This window comes from Phyllostomus discolor, chromosome X (genome assembly GCF_004126475.2).
Source record: "Phyllostomus discolor isolate MPI-MPIP mPhyDis1 chromosome X, mPhyDis1.pri.v3, whole genome shotgun sequence".
In the NCBI taxonomy this organism is placed as follows: domain Eukaryota; kingdom Metazoa; phylum Chordata; class Mammalia; order Chiroptera; family Phyllostomidae; genus Phyllostomus; species Phyllostomus discolor.
Genome location: NC_050198.1, coordinates 16,621,109 through 16,638,653, shown reverse-complemented (window position 1 = coordinate 16,638,653; position 17,545 = coordinate 16,621,109). Strand labels below are relative to the sequence as shown.

The 17,545-nt window shown below is 43.8% G+C and overlaps 1 protein-coding gene across 9 annotated transcripts in view; it reads left to right on the top strand.

Moving 5' to 3' along the window:
• The window catches only part of DMD (dystrophin), a 1,951,120-nt gene that overhangs the window by 1,801,700 nt on the left and 131,875 nt on the right, over positions 1–17,545 (top strand). For 5 of the 9 annotated variants that reach the window (XM_036016633.1, XM_036016635.1, XM_036016634.1 and 2 more), the window contains one exon: positions 10,063–10,124. In XM_036016633.1, the coding sequence (XP_035872526.1) occupies positions 10,063–10,124 (62 nt within the window). Of the gene's footprint in view, positions 1–4,247; positions 4,415–10,062; positions 10,125–17,545 lie in introns of those variants that run through there. The other 4 variants (XM_028523362.2, XM_028523365.2, XM_028523361.2 and 1 more) reach the window with 1 other exon arrangement.

Genomic DNA, 17,545 nt, shown 5'->3' with positions numbered 1-17,545 from the left:
TCTGCTCCTCATTTTGACACTGGTAAAATCAGGCTAACATTGAAACCACAAGCAGCCTAAAAGGGAAAATGCTGTGTTTGTGGAAGATCGGAGCCGCCTGGCCTATGCCCTTGGCCCTTCACGCCGTCCACTGGACAGGCTCATCCAAACTCGTGACTCCACCACGTTGACATTTCCCATCGAGAGCTCCAATCCGGACATCTTCCCTCGGGGCTCCGGACTTAGATGTCCAACTGCCTATAGGGTCCCTTCACTTAAACAGCACGCCTCCACCTCAAACTCATCATCTCCCCCGGATCGTCTTCTGCGTGAACCTGCCTCTTCCTCGTAGCCTGGTGAATACCATTCATTCTACAACAGTGATCCTCAACCTGCGCTGTGCATTAGCATCATCCCATGAGACTTAAAGATCCCAGTGCCCAGGGCTCATCAAATCAGAATGCCCAGGTGGTGAGACCCAGGCAGATGAACTTTTTAGCGCTCCCCAGGTGGCCCAGCTTGAGGACCATCGCCCTTGGTCTTCCCTCTCTTACATTCCTGCATGCTACATGCAGTCAGTCAAGACTCCCATAGTTTTGACGGAATTTTATTATTTCTCCACTTACCCTGCCACGGCCATCCTGCGGGTGGGTCCTCATCAGACCGCAGGCACCTTGGATCTAGGCTCTGAATTCCAAACTCTTCTGATCCAGCCCCACACCACTGCCTGGGGCATTTTTCACAACGACAAATCCGTTAAAAAGCTCCCCCATATCTTTCATGGGACAGGTCAAACGCTGGACCATCACACTAGGTCCTCAATGTGCCCGCCTACCCCTGTAATCACCGTCTTTGACCTTCTCTCCCAAAGGGCAATAGAGCATTGCAGCTTTTGGCCGTTTCACTGTTGTGTTAATGGCGACAACTCCTGCTGTTACCGCCATTCATAATTGTTGACTTGCCTTTATCCCCCAACAGCCAGAAGCTCCATTTGGGCCACAGAGAAGGCTTCTAGAAATATCTGTTCGGTGAATGAGCCTAGTCTCCTTTTCCGCTCCAAATGGTGGTCCATAGTCAGCATCCCATCCATCTACTGCCTCAGAGGGTGGATTTGACTGGGTGGTTTTGCTCAGGGTCCTGGGCAAAACAGACAGTACATTCAAAAGTGGTACTTGAGGAGAGCGTGGTGGGTGAAAAGCGTGTTTACCAAAATCTGGGTAGAGTAGGGGAAAGGACGGGGGCAGGAAGACGGAGTGGTTTAAGGAACCTGGAGAATGCTGTTGCAGTAGAAATGACCACGCAACAAGACTTGTGGCTGTGGATAAAGGAACTCAGACACCGCCAGGCTCAAGGCCAACAAGAAGGAGCTTATAGAATAAATACCCAAACAGCTCTCTCCTGCTGCCCTTTCATCTCCTGTGATAGGCCTTTCATCATTGCCTCCCATTGGCTGAAAGCAAAGGGAAGCCAGAAGGCAAGAGAGCCTGATTGATGCCATCCACAGAGGTCCAGCCCCCTGGGGCACAGAGAGAACGGAGAAGGGCAAAGGATAGAGCTGGAGGGGAGAACAGGGGGATGTCCAGCACAGCCCCTTAGGTCAGAGAGGTGCTTGGTTTTCTGAAACACTTACAACATTTAAGTGGTTCAAAGACTGGAGTTTGGGGTATAGAAAAATGTATGGGGTCGCCTTCCCAGACCTTATCTCGTCTCATTCTTTCCTTACCCCTATTTCTAGCAAATTCCCTATCCTCTGCTCTCAGCCAGCAATGAGATCGCTTATGAGCACACGAGGACAATACGGATCTTCCCCTGCAAATAAAAGGAGGCACGCCTGGCCATGGTGGCATGGGTCTTGCAGGCAGACCACCAAGTTCCAATCCTGGCACTGCCACATTCTAGCCAGGGGTACTGGGGACAAATGGCTCATGGTAGATTCTGGACGCAGGATTTCAACGTAAGGTTTTGTTTGGTGGCAGAGCCTCACAGTCCTTCCCTGCCTGCGTTCACATCAAAACAGGAATAGTAAAATAAGAGGAGGGGCTACTATAAATAAGCCATTAAGGTATTATCATACATGGTATCACTATATAAATGAAGATATATAAGTTATGTTCCCTTCTTAATGCCTTTCCCTAAGCAGCAAAATTCATGATCTGAATGAGTTGCTAACAGTCACGGTGATGCCCATGGCACTTCTCAATAATACTTTCAGTATTTAATTTTTTAAATAATATCAAGATTCAGGAACAAGTCTTCAAGTTCCTATAACTGTAGTCTAAAAAAAGATCTTAAAGATCTATTTTTGAGGATTGCCATCTGTCAAATTTAAGGGGAAAAATCTGAATAGTGATTTTTTTTTATTTTCCATTCCCTTTTTCTAAGTGGTTTCTAGTAGTTTCCTAATTGGACCCTGAGAAAATAGACAAGCTCTCATATTTTATAGAAACATATCAGAATTCCAGAATCTTGAGTAGGTAATTAAAAAGTGTAAAACAACCGAACCAAAAAAAAAAAAAGAAGAAGAAGAAGAAAAGGCAATGCTGACTCACCACACAGGGGATGCAAACCTGGATTTCATTGATTTCTGATATTTACAAATGCCCCTGCGGTGATGTTTGCGTCTTTTCACGGAAATCAACATAAACAGTAATTGAAGTCCTTTGCCACATTGACACAGAGATTACATCACTGATCATTGCAAAGGCCTGCACTTGCTCATCGCAGAACACTTGTCCTCCAGTCAGAGAGAGGGCCAGACCCGGAATCTCCACTTCGACCCTGGGACAACCTGACCGCAAGCGAATGGAGTCCTAGTGCGCCCCCCTCAGACCGTTTTAGCAGCTGCCTCCACAGCTCACTGGCTGAAAATCGCTAAAAGGCAGCACTAATGAATGTCTCAGTCTATCAGGCAAAATGCCTGAAGAAATGCCCTATTTGCTTTAAAATAGCAATACCGGTCTTACCTACATGCACATGTCTTTCGTGATAACGTTTATATTTCCATTTGGTTTGTCAGGGAAGGGAAGAAACTGGGCTCTCCCTCTCCCTTCCATTCGTGAACTTTATTTCTTGTCTCTTGTGCCACGCTGTAACAGACGGCAAAAGAGAGATTTCTGTCTAGAGTCCTTTCAGTTTTTATATTCCACAGGGAAAACGTTGAACGAAAAATAAAGGATATTTTAAGTGGGGGGGGGGGGCACGTTTTGAACTCTGCACTGAGGTGGCATGAATCAGCCAGCAGAGAGAGTGAAAAGGAAATGGCTGAAAGAATATAAGGAAAGCAGGCCAGCAAAATAAATGGAGAAGGAGGGACAAAGAAACCACGAAAGGAGTTTATCTTAAGATACTCTTCGGACTCCAATTGAAAATATGTGGGGGTTGCAAAAAATCCCCGTGCTAATGAAGGCTTTCTTCTCTTCAAAGTAGTTACAAGCTTGAAATAATTTTGCATAGTTAACCTGTGTCATCACATTGCAAACTCTAAGATTAGAAATACTGGATTTCTCTAGGCTCTGTAACTGTCCCAATCAAATCTTTCATTGGAAATGGTTTCCTTTTAGATTTCTCTAAAAGAATACTAAAAGACCAAACCGTGCCACCCCATTGGTGGCGGTGTTTTATTTCGAGAGTCTCTAACCAGTGGTTCTCTAACTTCAGCGTGCTGCGTTTTCTGATTCAGGAGGTCTGGGCTGGGGTCTGGAAACTGTCGTTTCTAAGAAGTTCCAGGTGATGCTGATATGCTGGTCCCAGAACTACACTCAGAACCACTGCTGTATCACAAATACACGTACAAATGCTTCTCAAGCAGCCCGTTTAGCTCCTGATGAGTGTAACCTGAATTTCAGGTCCTTACAGCCTCACCACTTTAATGTTCAATTAAGTGTGTGTGTTGTGGGGGGGGGGGGTGAAGTAGAATTATGCTTACGATTTTTCTCTTTCATTCTCTAAAAGGAAAACTGAGTGGCCACACTTCGTGGTCTGCGATGAGGTCATTTGCACCTAGGTCATTTATTTAGGCAACAAGTAGTCTTACTGGAGGTTTTAAGGACTGCCAGCAGGGCGGTGTGTGCCTTCCAGGTTCCTGGGACTACCTTAAATCCCCTTCTCTGTTGTGCTTTCTTTTTCTTTTCTTTTTCCTTTCCGTTTGGAAAGTCCCGAGTGCGGGGTTTGCGGGAGTCCGGGTTCCCAGGTCGCTAGTTGGGGGCGGAGCCTGGCCCGGCCCCGCCCCGTCTGTCCGCAGCGCCCCCTCCCCGCCCGCCGCCGCCCGCCAGCCTGCCAGCCCGCGCCGGCTCCTCCGCAGTGCTTTCAGCTGCGAGCCTGGGCGGCGGCGGCGGCGCTCGACTTTCGGGAGCCCGGCGGCTCTGGGAAGCTCACTCCAACGCTTGCCCTCCCCCGACCGCGGAGCACTTGCAGCCATGAGGGAACAGCTCAAAGGGTAAGTGCAACGCAGCCCCCTAGGATCGCCGCAGTCCGTGCACTTGTGGCACGAGCAGGGGGCAAGCCGAGGCGGCCAAAACTTGGGTGAGCGTGGCGGATGGACCCCGGGCTGTGGGCGGCGGACGTCGGGGAACCTCTCCCGCGAGTCCTCGGCGGCGCCGCTGCAGGTGCGTCCCCCGGGCTTCTGTGGGCGCCGGGCTCGCGGGCAGCCCCCTTCCCCTGGCTTTGGGACGGGCTCGGAGAGGAGAAGCTGGTTTCCCACCGTACCCAGAGGGGACAGTGCGTTCCCCACGCGGGGATTGGGGCCGCTAGAGCTTCTACTCCTTTCCGGGCTGTCTGTGTGGACGTGAGCCAGACAGACTGTTCCTAAATCGTCGCTCGACCTCGCAGAAGGAAGAGGGGCGCGCGGCTCTATCTCCCTCTGCGCTGCAAGTGCCAAAAGGTCAACTTTCTGCCTGATTTCTTCTGAGAATTCCAACTGACATTTCCCTAGCTGCATTTTCCACTGTGTTCGTCTCATGCCCCAAGACTTGCAGAAATCAGGAAAAAAAGAAAAAAAAAAAAAACAATCTAAAGGTTAGCATTCCAGGATTTGGCACAGAGGATCAAGGGTTGCTTTTTTTTTTTTTCCTTTGACCTCTGGGGTTGAGTGTGGAGTTATTTCTGAGTGTCCTTCTCTCGCGTTTCTCCAGGTGTCTGTACTGGTCTTTAAGCAAAGTTTGTCATTCCGGATCCGATCGTGCCAAAGAAAAGGGCAGGACACTTTGTTTATTTCAGTTACATTTGAAGTTAAGTTCGAAGCTTAAATCGAAGGGCTTTAGTTGCCCTAGGGAGGCATATTATTAATTATAAAACGCTTTAACGTAAAAATATCCATCTGATTGAGGTGGCCAACCAAAGTCTTTCAGTGAAATCTACATTCTCCCTTGGCCAACAAGCTCTTCCTCCTCTCTCTGCTTCTAAGTCTTGTCACCTCTCCTGTCACCCCCTCATGCCCCTTCTTTTGCTTAGATTTGTAAACATTTCCTTGTTCCCAACCCCCTCTTTGGAGGATACAGTTGTTCTAGGAGAAGCTGGAAGAGCCAATGAAACAACTTGGTGTATATGCAAGGTCTGTGACCCTTGATCACCGTGGAATTGGTGTCAGTCATCAGTGTTTGATCTTGCATTGGGCAGGACCCTGAAGTGAAATTGCTTTGGCCAAAGTTGAGGGCGGGTGGGAATTAGCCCTGAAAAGCAAATAGAACCAAGAACAAGTAACAGCTGGAACAGTTACCAAAGCAATCATCTTTGCCCTGGCTTGAACCAAGCAGAATAACCTGCTAAATATCCCAGGGTAAAGAAATGGGGACTAGAACGGGATTTCTGATACTTTGATTGACACCCACCCTTCTTAACCCACTCCCCACAGTAGCAGAAACTTTTAAATAGATTTTCCCATCCCCACCCTGCCAGTATTCCAGCAATGCCAGCCAAGTTCAACATTCAGCATGCAAATGCCAAGGTTCCTCTAGCAAAGGAGTCTGATCTCCAGATTAAAGGGAAATGGTGATTTTGTGTGTGTGGATCAGTGGCCTCCAGATTATATAGGCAGCCAGATTCTAATCCTCTGCAAATCACAAGAGAACGCTACCTTTTTATATCGCTGCATAACGATTACTTTCTCCCCTGGAAAGTAATGGAAAGATATATATATATATATATTTTTTAAAGGCAGCTGTTTGGAATATTTTCAGTACCAAATAACAGTGGTGGCAGAAGAAATCTTATTTTAATTAGGCAACTGCCATTTCCCAGCAAGAGCAGTAGAAATTTGTTACTTTTTGTAAGTGTTTAATGTTTGTTTGTAAGAAACTAAAAAAGCAATTTCAATAAGTCTGACTATTCCAGCACTGACAGCAGGAACAGCTCTGAGGCGGCTATAACCTTGCACTTGAAACTGAAGAAGGTGAGAGAAAATTTAAATTGTATCATAGGAAATTAGGTCAGCCCTGGGCTCAGTAGAGTAACGCCTTAATTTCTTGTTATTGACAAGTAGGTGTTGCTGGGGGTCTTTTGTCACTTTCAGTGATTTTGTATTTTAATTTGCATCAGGTTCTTATCACAGCCTCAACAGGAAGGGAAAAGAGAGATTATTGAAGTTTGTGCACATTACGAAAAGAGGGGAAGTCACAGTTCCAAGGAGGTTGCGAGAGGGGTATCTGATGCCAGGCTTTGGAAGCATCAGGGCCAAAATCAAGAACATTTTAAAGATTGTTTTCAGGATTATTTGTGAAGCTGGTCTCTGTGTTAATGTACACGTAGAATTGTGATCAGCACTGAGCATCACTGTTCTCCAGAAGACTGGACAAAGATGTACCCCACGAGCATGGGAACAGGTTTCAGAATTTCCTCTCTGCTTGGGCATGGTGTATGGGGAGTGCGCTTCCAATATGAAACGTGAAGCGCAGAATAGAGACAGTTTCCAAAAATAGCCCCACCTACCTTTCCACCACCACCTCCCCAGCACAGCATCTTTTTCTATATTGTCTGTATATTCCAGGTGAACCTGAGCTGCTGCTCATGGAGTTACTGAGAATTCACTACTGTGTGTGAAGACAGACATAGAGTAATAACTAGAGCAGTAAAATCTGTGTTGGTCACAGCAGAACAATTGGTGTGGTTGTCCTGTAAGGTACAGTATAGATATGACTTATGCAGATCTGTGCTGAGCAGTTCATCCCGTTCATACTCATCTCTCCTGTCTATTTGGAGGGGGGGGTGGTTTAATACTGGCTCACTAGGATGTAGCTTTCACCACAGATTGAAAATACCCCCAGTGAAGTGACTATTTGGCTCCTACAGTTACCAAGAAGTCTGCTCGTTTCAGCTGTTACCAATCACTTTTTAGCATTAAGCAATGAAACCATGGTTTTCTAGTTTTGAGCCTTAGTCCCACCCTTTATCTCTTCTTTTCACTGTGCTAGCTTCTTTTCCTTGGTACTGGTTTGCAAATGAAGTGAAACTAAGACTGCAAAGGTGAAATAGAAATCTGTTTTTCTAGTTACTTTGTCTTGCTTAAAAAAAAAAAAGGTTTGTGTGTTGGAGGGGAAGAAGGTAAAAGAAGATTGGCTTTTGGATTTGTTGGAGGACATTTATCTAGGTTATTCGGGTTCCCCAGAAACCACAGGTAGTTGGGACAGCAGGTACCTAGAAAGGACCAGTACTTAACCTGGTAGCACTGAGGGGGACCTTCAGATTTCCTCCATCTTCCAGTAAAGGAAATTTCAGTGGAGCTAAGGACCATTAGAGTAAAGGATAATATCTAACATGGCTTTTCAGAATTTTTAACCACTGGAAGCAATTCCTTAAATAGACAGAAATGTAACACTATCTACAGTCATAAGGGGGGTCTTTTTGGAGGGAGGGAGCTGCATGAAACCCTCATTCAGTCTACATGGGACTCTCCTGTCACTTGTATGCAAGTTTCTCTTTTCTGTCGGAATTGCATTTGGTACAAGTTATTTCTTGCCCAGGTTCCTCCGATTGGAAGTCCTTTTGCAGACGGTAGCTTTTCTAAGTGATTCTCTCTGTTAGATTTATCAGCTCAGACAGACATTTTCCTGCCCGTGCATTGAAGATGCTACAGTCCTCCCACATGTCACGGAGATGGGACGCTATTAGTCCTCAGTTTGTATAATAAGGGCCTGTGGATGTGGAAACATGTGCTTTTCCCCTCTTCTCTCTTCCTCCCTCTCTTGCTGCTCACATATGAACGGCCTTTGGAAATGCCGAGATGCAAGGTGATCTCACTAGCCCATGACCTTTCCTTGCTGGACACTTGTGTGCGCAATTGGTACACAAACCCAAGAACGAGCAACACTTTTCCCATGAAGCTGCAAGCTGCAGGCTCCTTGTGCCTCGCATGTAAAATACTAGCCCCGCCCACCCCTTGTCCAGATCATAAACCAGCTTGGTCCCGCCGGGCGCTCATGAAACCCCATAGAGCGTGGACTGCAACTTCTGCTCTTCTTGCTCTTCAACACCTGGATGTCATTCTGGCACGTTCCCTCCACTGAGAAGCCACCGTCACACTCCTCAAATGCAAATTGTCTCTGTGGAAAAGTAACAGAAATGAACACGTTTGGGAAAAACCGGAACAGCCCTTCCCAAGTGCACAGCGCCCTGCTCGGTCACTGAATGGGAACTCTCGGCGCATTGTCCTTCCAAGTTGTAGCATTTGGGGAATTGCCACATGTTTTTGTGACACGGCTGTTTTCTTATTTCTCAAGCCACAATAAATGTTTCTCCTATGTGTTTATGTTTTAAAAACAGAGGTAAATCACATCGACTGTTGGTTTTGCTCTCTATGTAGGATCTTAGGCTCGGCCGACTTGCCTATTTTCATCATCAACCGATAAAAGGTTCGCTTTATCAGTTAACTTGAGGGCCACACAATATCAAAAACGACCATGTATGGAACATTAGACGCTACCGGTCACTTATTTGTATCAACTAATTCAGGTGAGCAGGCTTGCCCCAAATTTCACAGCTAGTAGGGCCCGGAGTCAAAAGCCAACACTAAGATTTAAAACCCAGGCTGAGGTCGTTGGGCAGTTGCTGCCTCCCCAAACTCCTCTTTTTGTAGGTGAGGCCTGTGTACTTTCTGCTCCCCTTGAAGTGTCCGAATTTCAGCTCTTTCTCTTCTCGCCATCCCCACCCCTCCCCCAAAGATTATGAATAGGCCCTGAGTATGGGTTCCGAAATATCACTCAAGGCTGCATTTTACTGGAAATATGATGCTATGGTGATTTATGTAGATGGGCCAAAGTAAGGAAACGTATATGTAGTTATCTCTCCTGAGTTTGTTCATGTAATTGAAGGAGGAACAAGGGTGGTTTGTTCTTTTTTCTTTTTTTTTTTCTTTTCTTTCTTTTTTTTTTTTTTTTTTTTTTTTTTTTTTGGTGGCAGGAGCTGATAGCCGGCAACCACACTTAGCTAAGCTTCAAGAAATGGAAGAGACCCGTGAATGCTCCATTCAGGCCCAAGTAAATATAGGAAAAGGTGCAGTGTTTTTTTACAGATGTAAAAACACACTGTAAGAGGAACGGGAAGAGGGAAGGCATGATGCATTAGTCGGGCAATGGGTGCACCTTGAGCTGAAATGAAGTACAGCTGTCACGGACGGGAGATGTGGATATGGAGAAGAAAGAATAATAGAAAAACATCAAGGGCAATTAAAGCAAATGAGAAGTGAGGCGGTTTATTTCTTAAACTGGTGTTCAGTGTCTCTCTTGGACAGAGTTGAGGAAGCAACACTCGTCACTGTCCTTTCTCAGTGTTCCCCATCGGGCAGGTGGAGAATCCTGCTTTTCCATCAGTGATTACATAACAAGGTCATTTTACCATAACAGAAGGGCAACTGACTTGTGGGCGCACAAAAAAAAATAAACTTTGGTTACCCAAATAATGTTCATATTGCTTTTACCTTTGAAAGCAAAGGTGGAGGCTTGTCTGCTTGGAAGATAAACATCCCACACTACAGGAAAGTCCTTTGAAGTACGGACGATGCCGAACGATTCAAAAGAAAACCCGGCCTTTTCCCCCCTCCTTTTCTCTACTATCTATTAGACATTCTAACGTCTCTATTTGTATTTGATGTTTTAGCCATGAGACCCAAACAACCTGCTGGGACCATCCGAAAATGACAGAGCTCTACCAGTCTTTAGGTAAGGACGCGGCCATGTTTCCTCCGGGTTAAATGCCAGATGGCTTTTAGCATAAAGTACATTACATGTAGCATGCAAATCCTTTATTGTCTTAATATATCACCGGATTGTTTAAAGGGTGAAAGTGACTCCTTTCTATCCCAAATTGACTATCAGCTTTCTTTTTTTTTTTCCAGCAATTCCTTAAAAATAAGTTTTAGAATGTCATGGATTCCTGAAAAATTGAACATACCCCAGCAGGCCCAAAAGTTCTTTGTAGTTTTCTTTGCAGCCTAAAAGGGTGGAAAAAATACTTGCGATTTATGGCAATTCCCCCCCCCCAACAAGAAAGAAAACTCTTTCGAGTTGCTCTTATTGATTTCTTCCTTGCAAAACCAAGACATTGTTTTGCCAAACCACAAATGTCGTGTGAAGGAATTTTCGGCAGTCTTTCCAGTGCTTATAATTCCTAAGCCTGTCAGGTCATCCTCGTGAACAGTTAAATGACTTCTCTCCTATGGCTTGTCCTGTGTTTGTGTGAGAGCCTGACTGTTCTGCTTTTATTTAAAAAAAATATTGATTGAGAGAGAGAGAGAGAGAAAGGAAGGGGGAAGAGAGAGAAATAGATTTGTTGTTCCACTTATTTATGCATTAATTGTTTGATTCTTGTATATGCCATGACCAGGGATCAAATCTGCCACGTTGGCATATCAGGGATGATGCTCCAACAAACTGAGCTACCCGGCCAGGGTGTGACTGTTGGTTTTACTCTCATAACTCGGATATTTTTTTAAAGAGATACACAGCCTCCAAATAAAGTGGAAACTTCAGTCTTTTTCATGATTGATAAAAACCCACTCTATACCATTTAAGTTCTGTCTGGAATACTCTGAAATGAATTCTGTTATGTCACAACTAGTTGTTTGTTTGCTTTTTAAAATAAGTTTTAAAAGATTTTATTTATTTATTTTTAGAGAGAGAGGAACAGAGGGAAAAAGAGAGGGAAAGAAACATTGATGTGCAAGAGAAACATCAATGCATGTTGCCTCTTGCATGCCCTCCAACTGGGGACCTGGCCCACAACCCAGGCAAGTGCCCTGACTGGGAATCAAACCGGCGACCTTTCAGTTCACAGGCGCTCAAGCCAGTGAGCCGTACCAGCCAGGGCTTGTTGTGTTGTTTTTCATGAAAAATAGTTATGTGTTCTTTACTACTAAAAATTTTTAAGTCTGCTTTTTTTGTAAATGGATATATCTACAGATAAAAATGCACTAAGGTGAACTCTTTGGGTTTCAAGTTATGTGAGAAGGCTCATGGGACTCAAGATGCTGAAACATATATCCTGTATACATAAATGTACGTGGACTGTTTAAGTGTATGTGTCTGTCTGTAGCTATTACTGCCTTTCAGAGGTTCCCATCAGTTAATGAATTACAGCTATCGAGACATTAGGGAATGGGGTGGGAAACCTCCAAAAAAATAATTTTCTTAAACTTCATCTAAAATGATATAAGTTATTTCTAGAAAATCTGAAAAATACAAATCAGCAGCATGGAAAACTAAAGAAGTCACATAATCCCAGCCAGACTCATTACATTTCAGGTAATATTTTGTCGTTTTGGTCAGCAGTAAGTGCGTACGCATGTGTGCCCACACCCCCCCCCCCCCTTTTAAAATGTAAACAAAATGGGAATCAGCTAAATTTTAAGTGCTACGTTTTCAGTCCCTACCGATTGTTTCTGGCTTATAACGCTACACTGTGTAGACCACAGGCGGAAAACTGGAATGCGTATATTTTGGCAAATGGGAAGAAAATGGAGAGTCCATCTGAGGTGGGCTGTGCTGGGGAACTGGGGGTCCCGGCCTGGTGCTTGTGGGACTTTGGGTTTTTCGAGAGAAACTAGACATCTATCAATAGAGAGCTAGTTTTTAATCTTGTCTGTGGGCCTCCTGATTATAACCTCTGGCTTACAGAGACTCAGCCCACTTGTAATTTCTACTCTCATCGCAGTGATCTCTAGTTGTAATCTTTTCATTTACTTTTACTGGGGAATTATTATTATAGGGTCAATACTGTGCCATTGTTTTTTAGTTTAAAAATATACACAAGCTAACAAAGGAAAAAGAAGACCAATCCCCTGTAACCCACCTCTTAGACTTAACAGATGTTTAATAATCTAGTAGGTATCTTCAAACCTTTCTGTACACATCTTTTTACAAAATGTGGTCATTTTGTTTTATAATCAGCTTTTTTTTTTCACCTAAATGTAATGCACCATGGCCATATTTCCATTTCATTGCCTTGTGTTCTCTACCAGCTTATTTTTAATGACTCGGTAATGAGAAATCACAAACATGGTTATTTAAAAGCTAATTGAGAATTGTCAATGAATAGGCGTTTCTACCTTCAATAAGCCCTTCAATAAGCATTAAATACACTTTTATCATATGTCTAAAGTTTTCTCAGGAGGTGGGATGTGATGGTAAACACAAAGCTAACTGGTAACCCAGCATGTTTTGTACTCTTGGGCAAATCACCTGACTTTGGAACCTAGTGGAATTATGCAGGGGAATCCAGAGCTCATCCATTACAAACTCCTTGGATGAAATCAACTTGATAGAGCTAATTTACATATAATAAAATGCAGCCATCGTAAATACCTGGTCAATTCCACCCCCCTTTGAAATTCTCACTTTTGCTGTCTTCATAACTAACATTTTGGAAATGAATTAGGTGCCAGATTTGTTTTTCAGCTTTCAGAACTAATAATCCAGTATTTTTGTTGCAGTCAAATATTACTTTTCTCTACTGGTGACTCATCATTGAACACACGCGTGTACCAGTGTCTGCTGTGTGTGCTGCACGTGTAACCTGTCAGCGGCCAGCACGCATGGTGGGTGGTGTCCACTGCCCTGCTTCCCAGGGAAGCGAAGTCTGGTGCAAGGGAAGCATTTGTCAGGACTACACAGCCGTAAGGGGCTATACAGGGGTTTGCACTGGGTCTTCTGTTATTTTCACTTTATCTCATTGAGTATATTAGCTTAGAAAGGTATATCCATGTAGGTTACCATGCACCTGCTACAAATACATACAAATTGACAGGTGCACGTATGGATAGACAGTTACTTGAATGGTGTTTCTGGAGCAAACCACTATATTTCCAGCAATAATATGGGGGGTTCCTGGACAGCAGGCACTCTGCCTATCACTGTTGCCAGGTGTACATGGAGTGATTGATTTAGTTTGTCATGTGTCTACATCCCTAAGGTAACCTACAAGATTAAGGACCATCACTGCCCTGCTCACTCCCAAGCTACAGTGTTTCAAAGTTGAAATACAAGCATAAGAAATCTTTCATTTCTTTTTCATTGTTATATATTATCTTATATTTTTATGTCAAGAGGTTATCCATTTAGGTCTAAGTTGCTCTTCTGAGCTGGATGAAATGGTTGGAAGCCTTCCATTGCACTGAATTCATGAAAGGTATCACGGAAGCAAAAGTGGCGTTGTCTCGTGTTAAGTGGTTTAGACCATACTGGGTAGGTCCCGCTCCTAATGGAACTTGAACCTGTCTGTGGTGACATGTTCAGAATATCAAGACGTGGCCTTTCCACCATACCCCCCTCCCCACGTCAGACATATCTCTACTGTGGAAACTTCAGTGGTTCATAATATGCATGAAATGTCAGACATTCCTAAATATGCCCACTTCTGAGGAGGTTTCCGTAGTCCGATTTGCCAAAATCCCCAACCAGCCTGTTCAACACTCTGTTACCTGCCGGCTCAAGTGTTCACCCTTCCTGTGGTCCACACAGCATAGGAGCAGAAGCCACACACGTTTTGTGAGGACTGAAAAAGTGGCACTTCAGCACTAACTGATGGGAAGACTACAGTTATTACTTGAAATGTTCATGTTGGAGATCTCTAGTTAATAGCATTCCAGCTGATTTTTTTTCATTCTTTCCCCAGTTTTCTGCAATGAATTTATATTATTTTTAAAAGATTTTATTTATTTATTTTAGAGAGGGGAAGGAAGGGAGAAAGAGAGGTAGAGAAACATCAATGTGTTGTTGCCTCTTGAGTGCCCCCTACTGGGGACCTGGCCCGCAACCCACCCATGTGCCCTGACTGGGAATCAAACCAGTGACCCCTTTGGTTCACAGGCCAGCCCTCCATCCACTGAGCCACACCAAGCAGGGCTGAGTTTATATTATTTACAATTACGTACGTAGCAAAAAAGCTTCATCATCAGAACTCCCTATTCCATTCTTCAGTAATTTATTAACCAGTGAGCACCTGTGACCGAAAAACTACCATAGCAACACACACACAGACACAGACACAGGACTGATGTTTAAATACCCTGATTCCATAGACTTTCTTGGGTAAATTTAAACCCAAAGAGGTCTCATGCGTTGTTACTCTCTAAATATGTCCATTCACAAAAAAAAGTAGGCTTAAAAATCTTTAGTGCTAGAGAAGACATAGTTAACCTTTTGGGGTTTTTTTAAGAAATGTAAAAATTCATTCTAGATTATTACCAATAGATCTAAAATGGGTTATCTTTTGAGTAAACTTTTATCAAATGTTAAAAAATTTTAGGTTTTCCCTTTTTTTAAAAAAGATTTTTTATTTTTTTTAGAGAGGGAAGGGAGGGAGATAGAGAGAAACATCAGTGTGCCGTTGCTGGGGGTCATGGCCTGCAACCCAGGCATGTACCCTGACTGGGAATCGAACCTGCGACACTTTGGTTTGCAGCCCGCGCTCAATCCATTGAGCTACGCCAGCCTGGGCGGTTTTCCCTTACTTTTAAGCTGTGTCTCCGGTCGAAAAATTCCAAGTTATGAAGGGGAAACATTGTCAGGCTCCCACGCAAACACACAACAAAGTATAGTAAAGAAATAATGTTAATGTTCACAGTGAGTACCTGACCATCGTCAAGAATTTGAATGTTGGAAGTTCTCCAGAAACTTGTGTACGCAACAGTAACTGTTTGGCGGAAGCATTGTCTTGTTTTCACAGGAAAGAAATCAATAAGAATAACTCGAAAACAGTTTTCTTTCAACATTTTTTTCTGACTACCCGCACTGTGGTGGGGCGAATGGTATATAAAGCCCAGTTTCCCACATCTGTTTTTATGTGGGCCTCAGTATCCTTCTGTTTAAAATAAGGGCATTGGACAAAAGCGTCTCCAGAATTTTGTTTATCTTTCTCTTTCTTTGGGCTGAGGTTGGGGCAGGTTGCTTCCACAACTTGCTGCGATCATAATTTTTCAAGAATTACCTTTGGCTGACTCTGCAGACAAATGGGTTTCTAAAAGTTGAATCATTTCTATTTTTAAAAATGCGCATTCTGGGAAAAACAAACATCAGGGAGGAGAACTCATACAGTCTTATAGGCTGAGCCAGACAAGCTGTTCTCGTGTAGGGGAGCCCTGGAGATGTTTCCCACAAGCCCCCTGGGCCATCCATTAGTGGTTGAGAAGGCCTCTTCTTCATTTCTTTGAAGTGATAACATACTCAGGTCGTGAGGTGAATTTCAGGTTTCTTTTAGCATCTTGACAAATGGAATTGGAAAGATTGTTGCCCTAATAGGCTATCTTGGTCATTGAAAACAGGAAGCCCCCAAAAGGCATTTACAAAATCGGTATGTGTTAGTACCGTGCTCGGAAGTTTATTTTTAAATACTTACCTAGTGTTGATTTAGATGAGGTGCTATTGTGTAATGAAAAGCCTGTAATTCTCTCCCAGTGCCTGTCTTGATTCTGAAGCTCATCACTGAAATTTGTATCAACATTTTTTTAAAAGCCCCCTCCCCACACATATATTGTATGTGCTGCTTAAAGATACTCGAAGTATTTCTGCATCTGTCTTATTGGAGTGTATTCATTATAAAAACAATAAAATCTGTGCAGGCGCCCTCCACAGCCCCTCTGTGAACTGCAGTAGGAGGTGTTTACATTAGCGATACCAGCATTACAGCCCCAGAATAGCAGTTTCCCAAGGAGACACCTAGACAAAAATAGGATATTGTGAAGAGACAATCGTTTAGCTTCAGAAGGTGAACTGACTTGATTTCTAATCGTTGACTAAAATCTAGATGCGCTGTATGATCTGAGATGACTGAACCCAATTTCCATTGCCTTCATCGAAGCCCCTTCAACCAGCGGGATTTCTCCCCTGGGAGTGTTGGTTCGCCTGCAGTCTGGCATCCTTAGAAGGATCTTGCCCCTCTAATCTGTTGCCCAAGTTTTGGCCCTCACTATTCATGATTGTCAACTGAATGATGCATAAGCGCTAACTTTTCAAAAATAGACTTATGAGTGTGTTAGGAATTCTCAGGTACAGTGGTTTTACAACCCCTTGTGATTGGACATCTTTCCCTCAACACGTGACGCTGAATCTCCTGTCTGTTGCCAGATATGAGCTTCAGAAGGTTAAAATGAGGGTTTAGCTTTAGGGTCCTGTAGATCTGAGGCCGGTGTGATTCTTCAGCAGTCTTAATTGAGGACTAGTTAAATCCTAGTTAAAGTCAAGAAGCTAAGAGCTTCTTCAGGATGCATGAACATCACTAATAGATAATTACATCTGTCAAGACAAAAGAAACACCACTGTTGAAATCCTGTACCTCTGTCCTTGGTTTGCCAAGGGGAAGGAGAATAGGACAGCTTATTCTCCCTCTGTTTTGATAGGCTTTCTACGTTCTATTAAGTGTTCCCTCCTGAGGATGATCCATGATTAGCAACTGGATTCTGGATTAGCAATGGGATTCTGAATGACGAATTCCTTTTGCATCAGGAGCTGATCCTATCGCTTTCCTCAGCGTATTTTGTCAACTCAACTGTTTGCAACGAAGCTAGTCAACATTTAGGCCATTCCTTCCCTTGTCTCTTGTTCAAGTTCCTTAAGTATTGCCAAGTATTAAAACCTCTGCCTTTCCATTTTTCACTAGCACAATGCCTTGACGTGGACAGAATACCGAAATGCAGATGCCAGCTCGGGTGTGACCTTGAGTTAGTCCTTTGCTTTCTCTTGGTCTTTGGTTTCTGACTTAACCAGATTGGGCAGTGACCTTCCATCTCTAAATGGGTGGCTTTGATTGAACTGCTGGTTAGATCAGGGCTTGGGTTTAGGAATGCTGTGCCCAACTCTCCAGCTTGACTTCATCACCACCAACCTCAAAGATATCAATACTAGGATCTTCACATGTATAATCATTGCACTTTCATTTGTATAGCCATTTACAGTGTGTCAAGGGTTTGCAGAAATAACTGCGTTTCATCCTTAACGCAGCTGTAAGTGAGGTATAGAGCCGGTACATGACCTGAATTTGCTATCAATTTTAGTTGCAGATCTCTGTCCTGCCATGCCTTTGAGTAGACTTCCTGGTTTTGATCTGGAAAGTAATGCTACCATATCAGTGGGTGGGGCAACTTTTTTTT